Source organism: Microcaecilia unicolor, chromosome 5, assembly GCF_901765095.1.
Source record: "Microcaecilia unicolor chromosome 5, aMicUni1.1, whole genome shotgun sequence".
NCBI classification, from domain to species: Eukaryota; Metazoa; Chordata; class Amphibia; order Gymnophiona; family Siphonopidae; genus Microcaecilia; species Microcaecilia unicolor.
Window position 1 is genome coordinate 7,441,806 of NC_044035.1, and position 15,192 is coordinate 7,456,997.

The 15,192-nt window shown below is 43.9% G+C and overlaps 1 protein-coding gene across 1 annotated transcript in view; it reads right to left on the reverse strand.

The window, feature by feature from the left end:
- Positions 1-15,192, reverse strand: part of LOC115469884 (trichohyalin-like) — a 173,067-nt gene that overhangs the window by 118,288 nt on the left and 39,587 nt on the right. The window contains exons 6-8 of the mRNA XM_030202635.1: positions 10,917-11,051; positions 4,124-4,281; positions 2,736-2,833 (exon numbers count right to left, since the gene is read on the reverse strand). Coding sequence (XP_030058495.1) covers positions 2,736-2,833; positions 4,124-4,281; positions 10,917-11,051 — 391 coding nt within the window. The remainder of the gene's footprint in view (positions 1-2,735; positions 2,834-4,123; positions 4,282-10,916; positions 11,052-15,192) is intronic.

Consider the following 15,192-nt stretch of genomic DNA (forward strand, 5'->3'; position numbering starts at 1 on the left):
CTGCCCCTATTTGACTGACTGTACATTTGTCCTTTAGAGCAGGGACTGTCCTTCTATGTTAAATTGTACAGCGCTGCATAACCCTAGTAGTGCTTTAGAAATGTCAAGTAGTAGTAGGGAGGCCTGGAACTCGAAGGGAGGTGGAGGGGGGAATGCACCACCTGTTAAAAAAAAAAAATTTCAGCACCCCCAATCATTTTGAAAAGTTGGCTCCCATGCCTCTGCTTACTAACAGGGCCCCTTAAAGAGCTGTTTTCATAATGTGGGCAAGTCTTTTGGAAGAGACTGTCAACCGTCGACCAGTCTAAAGGGGCAAATTCTGACCAAATTTTGTCCACTGAATCGCAGAGCAATTATTCACAGGTGGTTCCCGTTGGAAACCATTAGGATCAAATTGCTCTCTTATCTTTAAAACCTTGTGCGGAAATGCTCAGCTAATTCTGCTACAGAAAAGCTTTTTATCCTGAGATAGGCTGGAACAGATCTTTGTATCAGTAAGATCGGAGAAGATTTTAAACACAGAGTTAGTATTCAAAGTTTTCCCAGCAATTAATTTAGAAGAATAAGTTTTCCTTTTAGTTCTAAGAGCGATCTGAAACTCGCCACTTGTATTTTTGTTATTTCTGTAAAATATCCTGGGTTCACTGTAGCATTTCCAAGGGCAGAAGGTTGAGGAGACAGAATGTTTAATGTGGCGGCCCTGGACTTACAGTTCTGATGTGCCAGACAAGTAGGGGTGATGGGGGTAATGCCATAACTACTACTACTACTTATCATTTCTCTAGCGCTACTAGACGTACGCAGCGCTGTACACTTGAACATAAAGAGACAGTCCCTGCTCGAAAGAGCTTACAATCTAATTAGGACAAATAAGGCATAAGGACAAAGAGTAGCAAGATTCCGGAATCCCAAAGAGTAGCAAGATTCTGCTCAGAATCCCAACAGTAGCAAGATTCCGGAATCCCAAAGAGTAGCAAGATTCCGCGCAGAATCCCAACAGTAGCAAGATTCTGGAATCCCAAACACTACACCTGAACATGAAGAGACAGTCCCTGCTCAACAGAGCTTACAATCTAATCAGGACAAACAGGACAAATAAGGCATAAGGACAAAGAGTAGCAAGATTCCGGAATCCCAAAGAGTAGCAAGATTCTGCTCAGAATCCCAACAGTAGCAAGATTCCGGAATCCCAAAGAGTAGCAAGATTCCGCGCAGAATCCCAACAGTAGCAAGATTCTGGAATCCCAAACACTACACCTGAACATGAAGAGACAGTCCCTGCTCAACAGAGCTTACAATCTAATCAGGACAAACAGGACAAATAAGGATTAATAACAAAGAGTAGCAAGATTCCGGAATCCCAAAGAGTAGCAAGATTCTGCTCAGAATGCCAATAGTAGCAAGATTCCGGAATCCCAAAGAGTAGCAAGATTCCGCGCAGAATCCCAACAGTAGCAAGATTCTGGAATCCCAAGCACTACACCTGAACATGAAGAGACAGTCCCTGCTCAACAGAGCTTACAATCTAATCAGGACAAACAGGACAAATAAGGATTAATAACAAAGAGTAGCAAGATTCCGGAATCCCAAAGAGTAGCAACATTCTGCTCAGAATCCCAACAGTAGCAAGATTCCGGAATCCCAAAGAGTAGCAAGATTCCGCGCAGAATCCCAACAGTAGCAAGATTCTGGAATCCCAAACACTACACCTGAACATGAAGAGACAGTCCCTGCTCAACAGAGCTTACAATCTAATCAGGACAAACAGGACAAATAAGGCATAAGGACAAAGAGTAGCAAGATTCCGCACAGAATCTCAACAGTAGCAAGATTCCAGAATCCCAACATTAGCAAGATTCCGGAATCCCAAACACTACTACTACTTAGCATTTCTCTAGCGCTACTAGACGTACACAGCGCTGTACACTTGAACATGAAGAGACAGTCCCTGCTCGACAGACCTTACAATCTAACCAGAGCTCCATAACTCATTATTCATTAGTCATGCCAATCAGACTGGTATGTATCAGAGATCTATAGTCTAGCAGGGGTGTAGCCAGACCTCGAGGTGGGAGGGGGCCAGAGCCCAAGGTGGGGAGGGGGGGCACATTTTGGTAGTCCACCCCCACCCTGCCGCTCCTCACCCACTGCCGCTGCTGTACATATCTTGACTGGAGGGGGTCCCCATCCCCCACCAGCTGAAGCACTGCCACTGCACATACCTTGACTAGCGGGGGTCCCCAACCCCCGCCAGCTGAAGCCTTCACCCAGCGCTGGTCTCTGGCACCGCCGCATTGCCTGCCCTGCTCTCTCTTCCCCTCACATCTGTTTTTAATGAAATGAGCAAATTTGGAGAGGCCCACGCCCCCGTGACCCCCTGTACCTATGCCATTAGCACAGGGGTTCTCAACCCAGTCCTCAGGACACACCCAGCCAGTCAGGTTTTCACGATACCCACAATGATTACTCATGAGATACTTTTGCATAGAATGGCAGTAGTGCGTGCAAATTTATCTCATGTATATTCATTGTGAGTATCCTAAAAAGCTGACTGGCTAGGTGTGTTCCAAGGGCTGGGAGGAGAAGTCCAGGTGCTGTATCCTTCCTGGAGAAATCTGGGCCTTTTGTGAGATGCAAAACCTTTTCACTTTGGATTTTATTAGATTACCATGAGATTTATTCAAGAATGATATTGTAGGTGAAGGATCCACTACTGTCCACAAACCAATACAGACCTGCTTGCTGCCAATCAGAGTTCTTCTTTTCGCAGAGATTTTAACAGGGATGGGAGACAAGTTGTTTACATTCTGCTTTTCAACAGGAGTCTGGAAAGCTGTAAAACAGGAGATCAGTTGTATATTTAGGGCTATGACCATCCAGAGGGAAAATGGAAGGGGTCCTCTAGGAAGGAAGAGATAGAGGTGTTGTAATATACAGGAGTCTGCACATATCAATGTGGACTGCAGGGACAGGCTCCCTTCCTAGCCTGCACTCTTTCATTTCACGAAGTTTCCTACCATTGCCCCATTCTTCAAGGGGTCCCTGGGAAATGAATGGTTGCTCAGTTGCTCAGGACAAATTTTACTGCCATGACTATGCTCTCTTAGTGACAATAACTTCGAGAAACTGGTCTTTCCACAGTATAAACTGAAGTGACACATTGAGAATTCTGAGACTTTAAACATAAGGCAGAGTAATCATAATGTATTTAGCATGAGTTAATTACTAATTTTAGCTCTGTTTTTAAACATTAAACACACTTTTTCCTAAGTACAATGGTTGGGCAATTAATTTTAAGGGAAATTAAAACGTCACTGAAGCAGTTAACTACTACTACTACATGAAAAATGTAGTTAACCAGGTAGTTAAACTGCGTTTTTAAGTAAAGTTAAACTACTTTTTAAGTAGTTGGCGCCCAGCATTGTACACACACACACACACACACACACACCCAACCCTACCACAAAATAGGTACACATACACACACAATATTCTGCTTCCTTGATTCAGCCAAATAGGTTTCACTGAATCATACAGAATTTGCCCTCTAGGAACTGGAGTGATGCTATTGGCACATTTCTAAACAGAAACCCCTAACTCATTTCCATAGGGAGACCCTCCCCCCATTAACTCATTTCCAGGTGGACATTCCCAACTCATTTCTTTTTTTTTTTTAATGTCCATATAATACAACAGGTAAAACAGTGTTTGTCTTGCATAATTTTCTTCTTCCCCAACTATTCCCCACTTACCCTCTATCCACCTCCCTCACTCCCCACCCTCCTCTCCCTTCCCCCCTACCCTACCCTTCCAGTCACGGATTAACAGTTCAATATCTTGCTTCTTGCTACTGGGGTGAGAGAGTCCCAGAAGGGGGACCAGGTGTTACAAAACTGTTCGCCTCTCTTGGAGGCCAAATCCGGAATTCCTTTCTTCTCCGGGGCACAGGCTTGGATCATTGCAGATCTCCAGTGTCCCAACTCATTTCTATAGGGAGACCCCCTAACTCATTTCCAGGTGGACATGCCCAACTCATTGCCATAGGATGACTGCAACCTATTACAAGGAGGAAACTTCCAACTCATTTCTCTAGGGAAGAATCCAAGCCCATAGTTTGACTTACCCTCTCGAAGATCATCAGAGACTTTCTTGTAAGGTTTTAAGGAGTCTATTTGTTTCTGTGATGCTTGTAACAGTAACTGCAGGTCCTGGATGGAAGCCTTGTAGCTACTGATTTGCTCCACCAGTTTCTTCTCCTGTGTCTGTCTGTCCTTCTGGAGTCTGAAGACAAATGCAAACGTTTCAGAACAATACACACAAGGTCTCCAGTACTAGGTAGTCTACTGCGCATCAGTTCTCTAATATAGAAATCCCTTAACTAGATCCTGGTGCCTCGCTGTACAGCTTATTAGTTAACTTATCATCAGGTACAGGTTGTGGAGGAAGAGAAGACCCTCAAGTACCATCAAAATGCAATCAGACACCAGAACAGTGTGGCAGAGAGATACAGAAATGACCCCAATTGTATTGGGAGCCACAAGAATTAGCAGTGAATATGAAACTGATATGTCTTTCAATATATCTAGCAGGGGAGTGAGGATTATTCCTGTTGGATTGATCCTGTTGTACATCGCAGATCTGTCTAAGAGAATATTTCTTCAAAAGACTTTCTTTAATTAGCTTTCAAGTAAAGACAGGATATCAGAACATTTTTGTAATAAGATAGTCTTTGGACTTAATGGGCAGCACACCTTACTTTTGTCCAGACTTCTTTCTTAAAGCATCTCTCAGTCTTCTGTCCATTACCCCATCGCCCTTTCCTCTCTGAGCACACCACCCGAACTCTCATCCACTCTCTCATTACCTCTCGCCTTGACTACTGCAACCTACTCCTCACTGGCCTCCCAATTAGCCATCTATCCCCCCTTCAGTCCGTTCAGAACTCTGCTGCACGTCTCATCTTCCGCCTGGACCGATATACTCATATCACCCCTCTCCTCAAGTCACTTCACTGGCTTCCGATCAGATACCGCATACAGTTCAAGCTTCTCCTACTAACCTACAAATGCACTCGATCTGCAGCCCCTCCTTACCTCTCTACCCTCATCTCCCCTTACGTTCCTACCCGTAACCTCCGCTCTCAGGACAAATCCCTCCTTTCAGAACCCTTCTCCACCACCGCCAACTCCAGGCTCCGCCCTGTCAGCCTCGCCTCACCCCATGCGTGGAATAAACTCCCTGAGCCCATAGGCCAGGCCCCCTCCCTGCCCATCTTCAAATCCTTGCTCAAAGCCCACCTCTTCAATGTCGCCTTCGGCACCTAACCACTATACCTCTACTCAGGAAATCTAGACTACCCCAACTTGACATTTCGTCCTTTAGATTGTAAGCTCCTTTGAGCAGGGACCGTCCTTCTTTGTTGCTCTGTACAGCGCTGCGTAACCCTAGTAGCGCTCTAGAAATGTTAAGTAGTAGTAGTAGTAGTACCACTTGCAATGTGTTTTCATCTAAACACCAACTGTGCTTTAAAGTTTCCAAAACACGAACGCTTTTTCTCAAAGAAAACAGCCACAGGCTACTTATCTCTTTGTAAGCTCTCAGATGATAGTGCTGGGGCCATTTGATAACAGTGGTCATAACATGATCAGATTTAATCACTGCAAAATCTCCCCTGACTCTGCCTTCAGATACATCAGCCCCAAACTCTGGAATGACCTTGCTCTTCAGATCAGGAACCACCCCACCCTCACAGCCTTCAAAAAAGAACGTAAAACTCACCTGTTCCTAGAATTCGTCCCCTCGACACAATCTTTATCCCTTGTTCCTCTCTTTTCCTGCTATAAATTTGTTCTTACTGTCTTAACCACTTTGATGCCTATGAGTGGGTCTATAGCGGTATATCAAATGTGATAGATAAATAAATAATATCTGGAGTATGTACACACTAGTATTTAACTTTCAAAAAGGAGGCTAATGATAAAATGACAAGAATGTAAAAGCAAAACAACTTAGAGGAGCCGCAGCAAAGGTAAAAAATGTATATCAGGCTTGGATGTTTTTCAAAAATACCATCCTAGAAGCCCAGACCAGACATATTCCACGTATTAAAAAAAAATGTGGATGGGAAGGTCAAACAACAGCCGGTGAAGGAAGTTATTAGAGCTAAAAGAAAATCTTTCAGAAAATGGAAAAAGGATCTGACTGAAAATAATAGGAAACAGCATAAAGAATGGCAAGTCAAATGCAAAGCGTTGATAAGGAAGGCAAAGAGAGATTCTGAAAAGAAGATTGCGCTGGAGGCAAAAACACAGAGGGGCCCTTCTGAGGATCCATTCCTTCTCAATCTTGTTCAGAAGGAATGGATCCTCAGAAGCTTAGCCGAGATTGGGAGGCAGAGCCGGTGGGGGGAGTGCTGGGCAGACTTCTACGGTCTGTGCCCTGAAGATGGCAGATACAAATCAAGGTAAGGTATACACAAAAAGTAGCACATATGAGTTTATCTTGTTGGGCAGACTGGATGGGCCATGCAGGTCTTTTTCTGCCGTCATCTACTATGTTACTATGTTTACAAAGGCATGTAAGGTCCCACACACATGCAGCATGCGTCAAATTGGCATTACTGCCCGGCAAGTGTGTGTGCCTGGTGGTAATTATGAGTTTTGTGCGCGCCGAAAACCAGCAGTAGAAAATAATTTTCTACCGCAGGGGTGTTTCCTGTGGTAATCGGCAGATGGCGCGCAATAGATGGTTACCACGCAGGCAATGTGTGATCACTTACCGCTAAGTTGATGGGTGGCATTAAGGGCTCAGGCCATAAATAGATACACGCTGGTTTTCATTTTGCCGCACGCCATTTCCCGGTCCCCAAAATACCCCCCTTTTATCCAGACGCGGTGGAGAAATGGTCCTGCGCGCATCCAATACACGCATCCACACTACCACAGGTCACTTTTTGTCTCGCCTTTGTAAAAGGGCCCCTTGGTAAACTTTTTAGGTATAATAGAAACAAGAAGTCATTAAAAGAATCAGTTGGACCGCTAGATGACCGAGGGGTAAAAGGATCTCTCAGGGAAGACAAAGCCATAGCAGAGAGATTAAATGAATTCTTTGCTTCGGTTTTCACCAAGGAAGATGTAACAGAGAGGGGCATAATCGAACGGGGTGCCCACGTTTTCATGAGGGCGTCCTCGCAGGACGGCCCTGTGAAGGGGCGGGGCAACCCGTATTATCGAAACAAGATGGGCGTCCATCTTTCGTTTCGATAATACGGTTGGGGACGCCCAAATCATGAAATTTAGGTCAACCTTAGAGATGGTCGTCCTTAGGTCGTTTTTGAGATGGTCGTCCCCGGTTTATGGCGATAATGGAAACCGAGGACGCCCATCTCAAAAACGACGAAATCCAAGGCATTTGGTTGTGGGAGGAGCCAGCATTCGTAGTGCACTGGTCCGCCTCACATGCCAGGACACCAACTGGGCACCCTAGGGGGCACTGCAGTGGACTTCAGAAAAAGGTCCCAGGTGCATAACTCCCTTACCTTGGGTGCTGAGCCCCCCAACACTTCCCCAAAACCCCAAACCCACAACTGTACACCACTACCCTAGCCCTTAGGGATGAAGGGGGGCACCTACATATGGGTACAGTGGGTTTTGGAGGGCTCACATTTACCACCACAAGTGTAACAGGTAGTGGGGATGGGCTTGGGTCCGCCTGCCTGAAGTACACTGCACCCACTACAACTGCTCCAGGTACCTGCATACTGCTGCGATGGACCTGAGTATGGCATTTGAGGCTGGCAAAAAAGTATTTTTAAAGATTTTTTTGAGGGTGGGAGGGGGTTAGTGACCACTGGGGGAGTAAGGGGAGGTCATCCCTGATTCCCTCCGGTGGTCATCTGGTCAGTTCGGGCACCTTTTTGATGATTGGTCGTGAAAAAAAATGGAGCAAGTAAAGTCGGCCAAGTGTTCGTCAGGGAAGCCCTTCTTTTTTCCATTATCGGCCGAGGACGCCCATCTCCTAAGCACACCCCAGTCCCCCGCCTTCGCTACACTGCTGACATGCCCCCATGAACTTTGGTCATCCCCGCGATGGAAAGCAGTTGAGGGCGCCCAAAATCGGCTTTCGATTATGCTGATTTGGGCGACCTTGCGGGAAGGACGCCCATCTCCCGATTTGTGTCGGAAGATGGGCACCCTTCTCTTTCAAAAATTCACCTGATAATAACATAGTAAGTGACGGCAGATAAAGACCTGTACGGTCCATCCAGTCTGCCCAACAAGATAAACTCATTTTACTTGATATGCGATACTTTATATATATGCCCGAGTTTGATTTGTCTCTGCCATGTGAGAGAGATACCAGTGACAGAAATGGTATTCAGTGCTGATGAGTCAGAGTAACTGAAAAAAATCTCTGTAAACCTGGATGATGTAATGGGGCAATTTGATATATTAAAGAGTAATAAATCACCCGGACTGGATGGTATATATCTTTAAGAAAGCCGCTCCTGAGATCCAAAGACCAAACCTGAAATAAATTCCCCCCGAACATCCACAAACTGCCTTATATCACACATCCTACGGACGTAATACAATTTTGCACATCCAATCATGCAAATTAAAATCTCTTGCGAACACCGACTGAAGAGATATAAGAGCATGATCGAATATAAATTCTATAGAAGCTTCTATACCACCAAGATCACCAGCATTCCTAAAGGTCCAAATCTCAGCAACATACTCTTCCAATCCACGTACATATGCTCAACTAACCACTGCTGCTCGTCTCCCGTTACCAGGGGTTCTGGACTCGAAACGAATATCAAATCTTGGAGGGCACAGTTGAAATACCGTAAGCTCACCATCAGCTGGGAGCCAGGTTTACATGATCAAAGCCAGATCTGGTTCCGAATTATGAATTAAGTTATTTATTTATTTGTTTCATTTGTATCCCACATTTTCCCACCTATTTGCAGGCTCAATGTGGCTTACATGGTACCGAAACGACATCTTATTCTGAACTGATCTGGTATCAATCAATAGACAAGAGGCCTCCACTGAAAATGGATTACCAACACCATCCATTAATAACGTCCATCTGAGAGGAGATAAATAATGCTCTTCTCCACCTGTGGAATCCCAACTTCCCCTTCCATCACACCCAAAATTACCTTAGGGGGTCCTTTTACTAAGCTGTGTTAGGCACTAACATGTGCTAACACAGCAAAACATGGACTAGCATGGGATGCCCCACAGCGTCACGTGGCAGTTTCTGAATGTGCGCGCACTAACTGCGCATTAATAATTGCTTGTGGGTTCTGCATTAACCAGTTAGTGCATCTACATTACCACCCGCTGTTTAGCGCATGGATAATGCAGGAGCTCTTATCGCCTACGGTAAAAATGGCCGTAGTGCACAGAAAAGACCCACATAAGGGCATGCTAAGATTAGTTAAAGGTTCCTTTTATTTATTTATATCCTACAACTTGGATCACGTACAATATTAAAAAAAAAATCATACAATATTAAAAATATGAACACAGAGAATATAAAATATCCACACTACTCCTGATGGGGCCAACAAACACATCTTCAAAAACAAACAATACAAAACCAGGAAATGCATTGTTAAACTGGGACAGACAAAATACACCTTTTATTCTCCTGACCAGTTAAAATCATTTCTAGATCTGAAACAACTGAAATAACTGTAATAATATCAAGAAAAAATATATGGGAGTAATACGCTGCCTTGTTACTTTTAGTAATTATGTTTGTAATGTTCTCTAATTCATATCGCCCCCCCCTATCTAATAGTGGTCTAAGGAAGCAAATATTATTATGTTAAAAGGATTGAAATTAATGATTAGTTATAAATCTTTTTCATTTTTTTTCCTTTGTGTTGTACATAAAATGTACGGCTGTATTTCTAATGACAAGTGTACTCTTGTTATAAATCAAAAATTCAATAAATAAATTAAAAACAAAACAAAACCAGGAAATAACTCTCCCAGTTTCTCCCCAAGGGGCTTCCCAAAGAATGACCCCTTGGCATGTCCCCTTTAGCACGTTACAACTGCACATGGCAAGTAGCAACTACAGCATCTGAAACAGACCCAACCCTAATGGCAAAGGTGAGTGGGGCTTCTATGATCACAGCAGAATGGTGGCGCTACAGAGCAAGAATGGCAATCAGCTCACCACAGGACCCAGCTGATTCAAGTCCTCAAAGGCATTTGCATATCAGACCCCCCCCCCCCCCCCTTCGTTCACCTTCATTTACTCTCTGGCCGCCTAAGGTATTTCCAGTGGTGATTACAGCATCTGAAACAGACACTGATGCCGGAGGTGGGTTTTACATAAGTACATAAGTATTGCCATACTGGGAAAGACCAAAGGTCCATCGAGCCCAGCATCCTGTTTCCAACAGTGGCCAATCCAGGACACAAATACCTGGCAAGATCCCAAAAAAGTACAATACATTTTATACTGCTGATCCCAGAAATAGTGGATTTTCCCCAAGTCCATTTAATAACGGTCTATGGACTTTTCCTTTTGCATCATGACAGCAGAGGAGAGGGCCGTAGAACTCAATTACTCACTTTTTGTGTGATAAATAAACCAACGCTTATTAAACGTTATTCTTTGTTCTAATGAATACATCAGATGCATTAGTCATTTTGTGAATGTATGCCTTTTTTTTCTTAGTTGACACACACTAAAAATATGCACGAAAAAGTAAACCTCATCACCCTTTTAAAAATGAGCTTTACATTATTACTATTTTGTTTAAGTGAGTTACAAGCCGACTCCTTGCAACCATATACCCTCAAGGGACAAACCCAATCGGATTTGGGAAGCCAAGAGATGCCTTGTAAACCGCCCGCTGGCCTACGAGAGACTTCAACTCAACCCACCGTCTCAGTTCCTCTCTCTTCTCTTTCACGTTCTCTTCCAGAGCAGCAACGGTACTGCGCAGGGCTTGGCACTCTTTCTGCAATTCTTCGGTGTCTCTCTTCTGTTGCCTTATCTCGTCTTCCCTTTCTGACAGGCTAAAGGAAAAGAATTAAAGCTGTTGGGCACAGAAGGGTCTTTGAATTCAGTATTGTATTACATATCACAGATGGTTCTGCGTGAAAAGGAAAACTGTACTAATCCTGGCTCTGTCCCACCGCAGATATGGAGTTACAGTTCTGATGTGCCAGAAAAGTAGGGGTGATGGGGGGGTAATGCCATAACTACTATTACTACTTATCACTTCTATAGCGCTACTAGACGTACGCAGCGCTGTACACTTGAACATGAAGAGACAGTCCCTGCTCGACAGAGCCTACAATCTAATCAGGACAAACAGGACAAATAAGGCATAAGGACAAAGAGTAGCAGGATTCCGGAATCCCAGAGTAGCAAGATTCTATTCCGGAAGCCCAAAGAGTAGCAAGATTTTACTACTTATCATTTCTAAAGCGCTACTAGACGTACGCAGCGCTGTACACTTGAACATGAAGAGACAGTCCCTGCTCCACAGAGCTTACAATCTAATCAGGACAAACAGGACAAATAAGGCATAAGGACAAAGAGTAGCAGGATTCCGGAATCCCAGAGTAGCAAGATTCTATTCCGGAAGCCCAAAGAGTAGCAAGATTTTACTACTTATCACTTCTATAGCGCTACTAGACGTACGCAGCGCTGTACACTTGAACATGAAGAGACAGTCCCTGCTCGACAGAGCCTACAATCTAATTAGGACAGACAGGACAAATAAGGGATAAAGACAAAGAGTAGCAAGATTCTGGATTCCCAAAGAGTAGCAAGATTCTGCTCAGAATCCCAACAGTAGCAAGATTCTGGAATCCCAAACACTACTACTACTACTTATCATTTCTATAGCACTAGTAGATGTACGCAGCGCTGTACACTTGGACATGAAGAGACAGTCCCTGCTCCACAGAGCTTACAATCTAATCAGGACAAACAGGACAAATAAGGCATAAGGACAAAGAGTAGCAAGATTCTGGATTCCCAAAGAGTAGCAAAATTCCATGCAGAATCCCAACAGTAGCAAGATTCTGGAATCCCAAACACTACTACTACTACTTATCATTTCTATAGCACTAGTAGATGTACGCAGCGCTGTACACTTGGACATGAAGAGACAGTCCCTGCTCCACAGAGCTTACAATCTAATCAGGACAAATAAGGCATAAGGACAAAGAGTAGCAGGATTCCGGAATCCCAGAGTAGCAAGATTCTATTCCGGAAGCCCAAAGAGTAGCAAGATTTTACTACTTATCATTTCTAAAGCGCTACTAGACGTACGCAGCGCTGTACACTTGAACATGAAGAGACAGTCCCTGCTCGACAGAGCTTACAATCTAATTAGGACAGACAGGACAAATAAGGGATAAAGACAAAGAGTAGCAAGATTCTGGATTCCCAAAGAGTAGCAAAATTCCGTGCAGAATCCCAACAGTAGCAAGATTCTGGAATCCCAAACACTACTACTACTACTTATCATTTCTATAGCACTAGTAGATGTACGCAGCGCTGTACACTTGGACATGAAGAGACAGTCCCTGCTCGACAGAGCCTACAATCTAATTAGGACAGACAGGACAAATAAGGGATAAAGACAAAGAGTAGCAAGATTCTGGATTCCCAAAGAGTAGCAAAATTCCGTGCAGAATCCCAACAGTAGCAAGATTCTGGAATCCCAAACACTACTACTACTACTTATCATTTCTATAGCACTAGTAGATGTACGCAGCGCTGTACACTTGGACATGAAGAGACAGTCCCTGCTCCACAGAGCTTACAATCTAATCAGGACAAACAGGACAAATAAGGCATAAGGACAAAGAGTAGCAGGATTCCGGAATCCCAGAGTAGCAAGATTCTATTCCGGAAGCCCAAAGAGTAGCAAGATTTTACTACTTATCATTTCTAAAGCGCTACTAGACGTACGCAGCGCTGTACACTTGAACATGAAGAGACAGTCCCTGCTCGACAGAGCCTACAATCTAATTAGGACAGACAGGACAAATAAGGGATAAAGACAAAGAGTAGCAAGATTCTGGATTCCCAAAGAGTAGCAAAATTCCGTGCAGAATCCCAACAGTAGCAAGATTCTGGAATCCCAAACACTACTACTACTACTTATCATTTCTATAGCACTAGTAGATGTACGCAGCGCTGTACACTTGGACATGAAGAGACAGTCCCTGCTCGACAGAGCCTACAATCTAATTAGGACAGACAGGACAAATAAGGGATAAAGACAAAGAGTAGCAAGATTCTGGATTCCCAAAGAGTAGCAAAATTCCGTGCAGAATCCCAACAGTAGCAAGATTCTGGAATCCCAAACACTACTACTACTACTTATCATTTCTATAGCACTAGTAGATGTACGCAGCGCTGTACACTTGGACATGAAGAGACAGTCCCTGCTCCACAGAGCTTACAATCTAATCAGGACAAACAGGACAAATAAGGCATAAGGACAAAGAGTAGCAGGATTCCGGAATCCCAGTGTAGCAAGATTCTATTCCGGAAGCCCAAAGAGTAGCAAGATTTTACTACTTATCATTTCTAAAGCGCTACTAGACGTACGCAGCGCTGTACACTTGAACATGAAGAGACAGTCCCTGCTCGACAGAGCTTACAATCTAATTAGGACAGACAGGACAAATAAGGGATAAAGACAAAGAGTAGCAAGATTCTGGATTCCCAAAGAGTAGCAAAATTCCGTGCAGAATCCCAACAGTAGCAAGATTCTGGAATCCCAAACACTACTACTACTACTTATCATTTCTATAGCACTAGTAGATGTACGCAGCGCTGTACACTTGGACATGAAGAGACAGTCCCTGCTCGACAGATCTTACAATCTAATTAGGACAGACAAACAGGACAAACAAGAGATAAGGGAATATTAAAGTGAGGATGATAAAATAAGGGTTCTGAACAAGTGAATAAGGGTTAGGAGTTAAAAGCAGCATCAAAAAGGTGGGCTTTTAGCTTAGATTAGAAGACGGCCAGAGATGGAGCTTGACGTACCGGCTCAGGAAGTCTATTCCAGGCATATGGTGCAGCAAGATAAAAGGAACGGAGTCTGGAGTTAGTGGTGGAGGAGAAGGGTGCAGATAAGAGAGATTTACCCAGTGAACGGAGTTCCCGGGGAGGAATGTAAGGAGAGATGAGAGTAGAGAGGTACTGAGGAGCTGCAGAGTGAATGCACTAGTAAATGCCATAAGGAACCATCTAGTTTTAGGCTCCAAATACAGATTAACACATGCGTCCATCTTTTCCTACATGAGCACACAGCTGTGGAATGCTTTGCCATTTGACATGAAAACAATGTGTGACCTAATCAACTTTCGGAAATCACTGAAAACTTACCTCTTCAACAAGGCATACCACAATGAACCATCGTAGGAACTGTAACGCATCACCGCTTACCTGATATTCCGAATGTGATCTCTCTATACCTGATTGCTTAATTCTATTATGTTATCCATGTTCTTTATGTAATACCAATTGTATCTTTTACTCTGGAATGGCGATTGCCATGACGGAACATTGTAAGCCACATTGAGCCTGCAAAAGAGGTGGGAAAATGTGGGATACAAATGCAACAAATAAATAAAATAAATAAATAAATATTCCATTTCTTTATGAAAATAAGAATAGCCATACTGGGTCAGACCAATGGTCCATCTAGCCCAGTATCCTTCTTCCAACAGTGGCCAATCCAGGCCACGAGCACTTGGCAGAAACACAAACCTACCTCACACTCCACTTCCCTAAATGCCAGGGCCTAAAATATAAAACCTCTTACACAACAAGTTTCACCTACATATGCACCAAAAACTGGAACTCCCTCCCAAGGGACCTAAAATACAAGAACGACTACCTACAATTCAGAAAACACCTGAAAGCCCACTTCTACAAAACAACCTATGATCCCACAACCACGCTACTAATCAGGCAACACCCGTACAATCATGATCCTCAAAAAGTACATAAGTAATGCCACACTGGGAAAAGACCAAGGGTCCATCGAGCCCAGCATCCTGTCCACGACAGTGGCCAATCCAGGCCAAGGGCACCTGGCAAGCTTCCCAAACGTACAAACATTCTATACAATCAAGCCATTGTGACATCACTAATGAGGTTGGCTCTTATTGGTGGAAT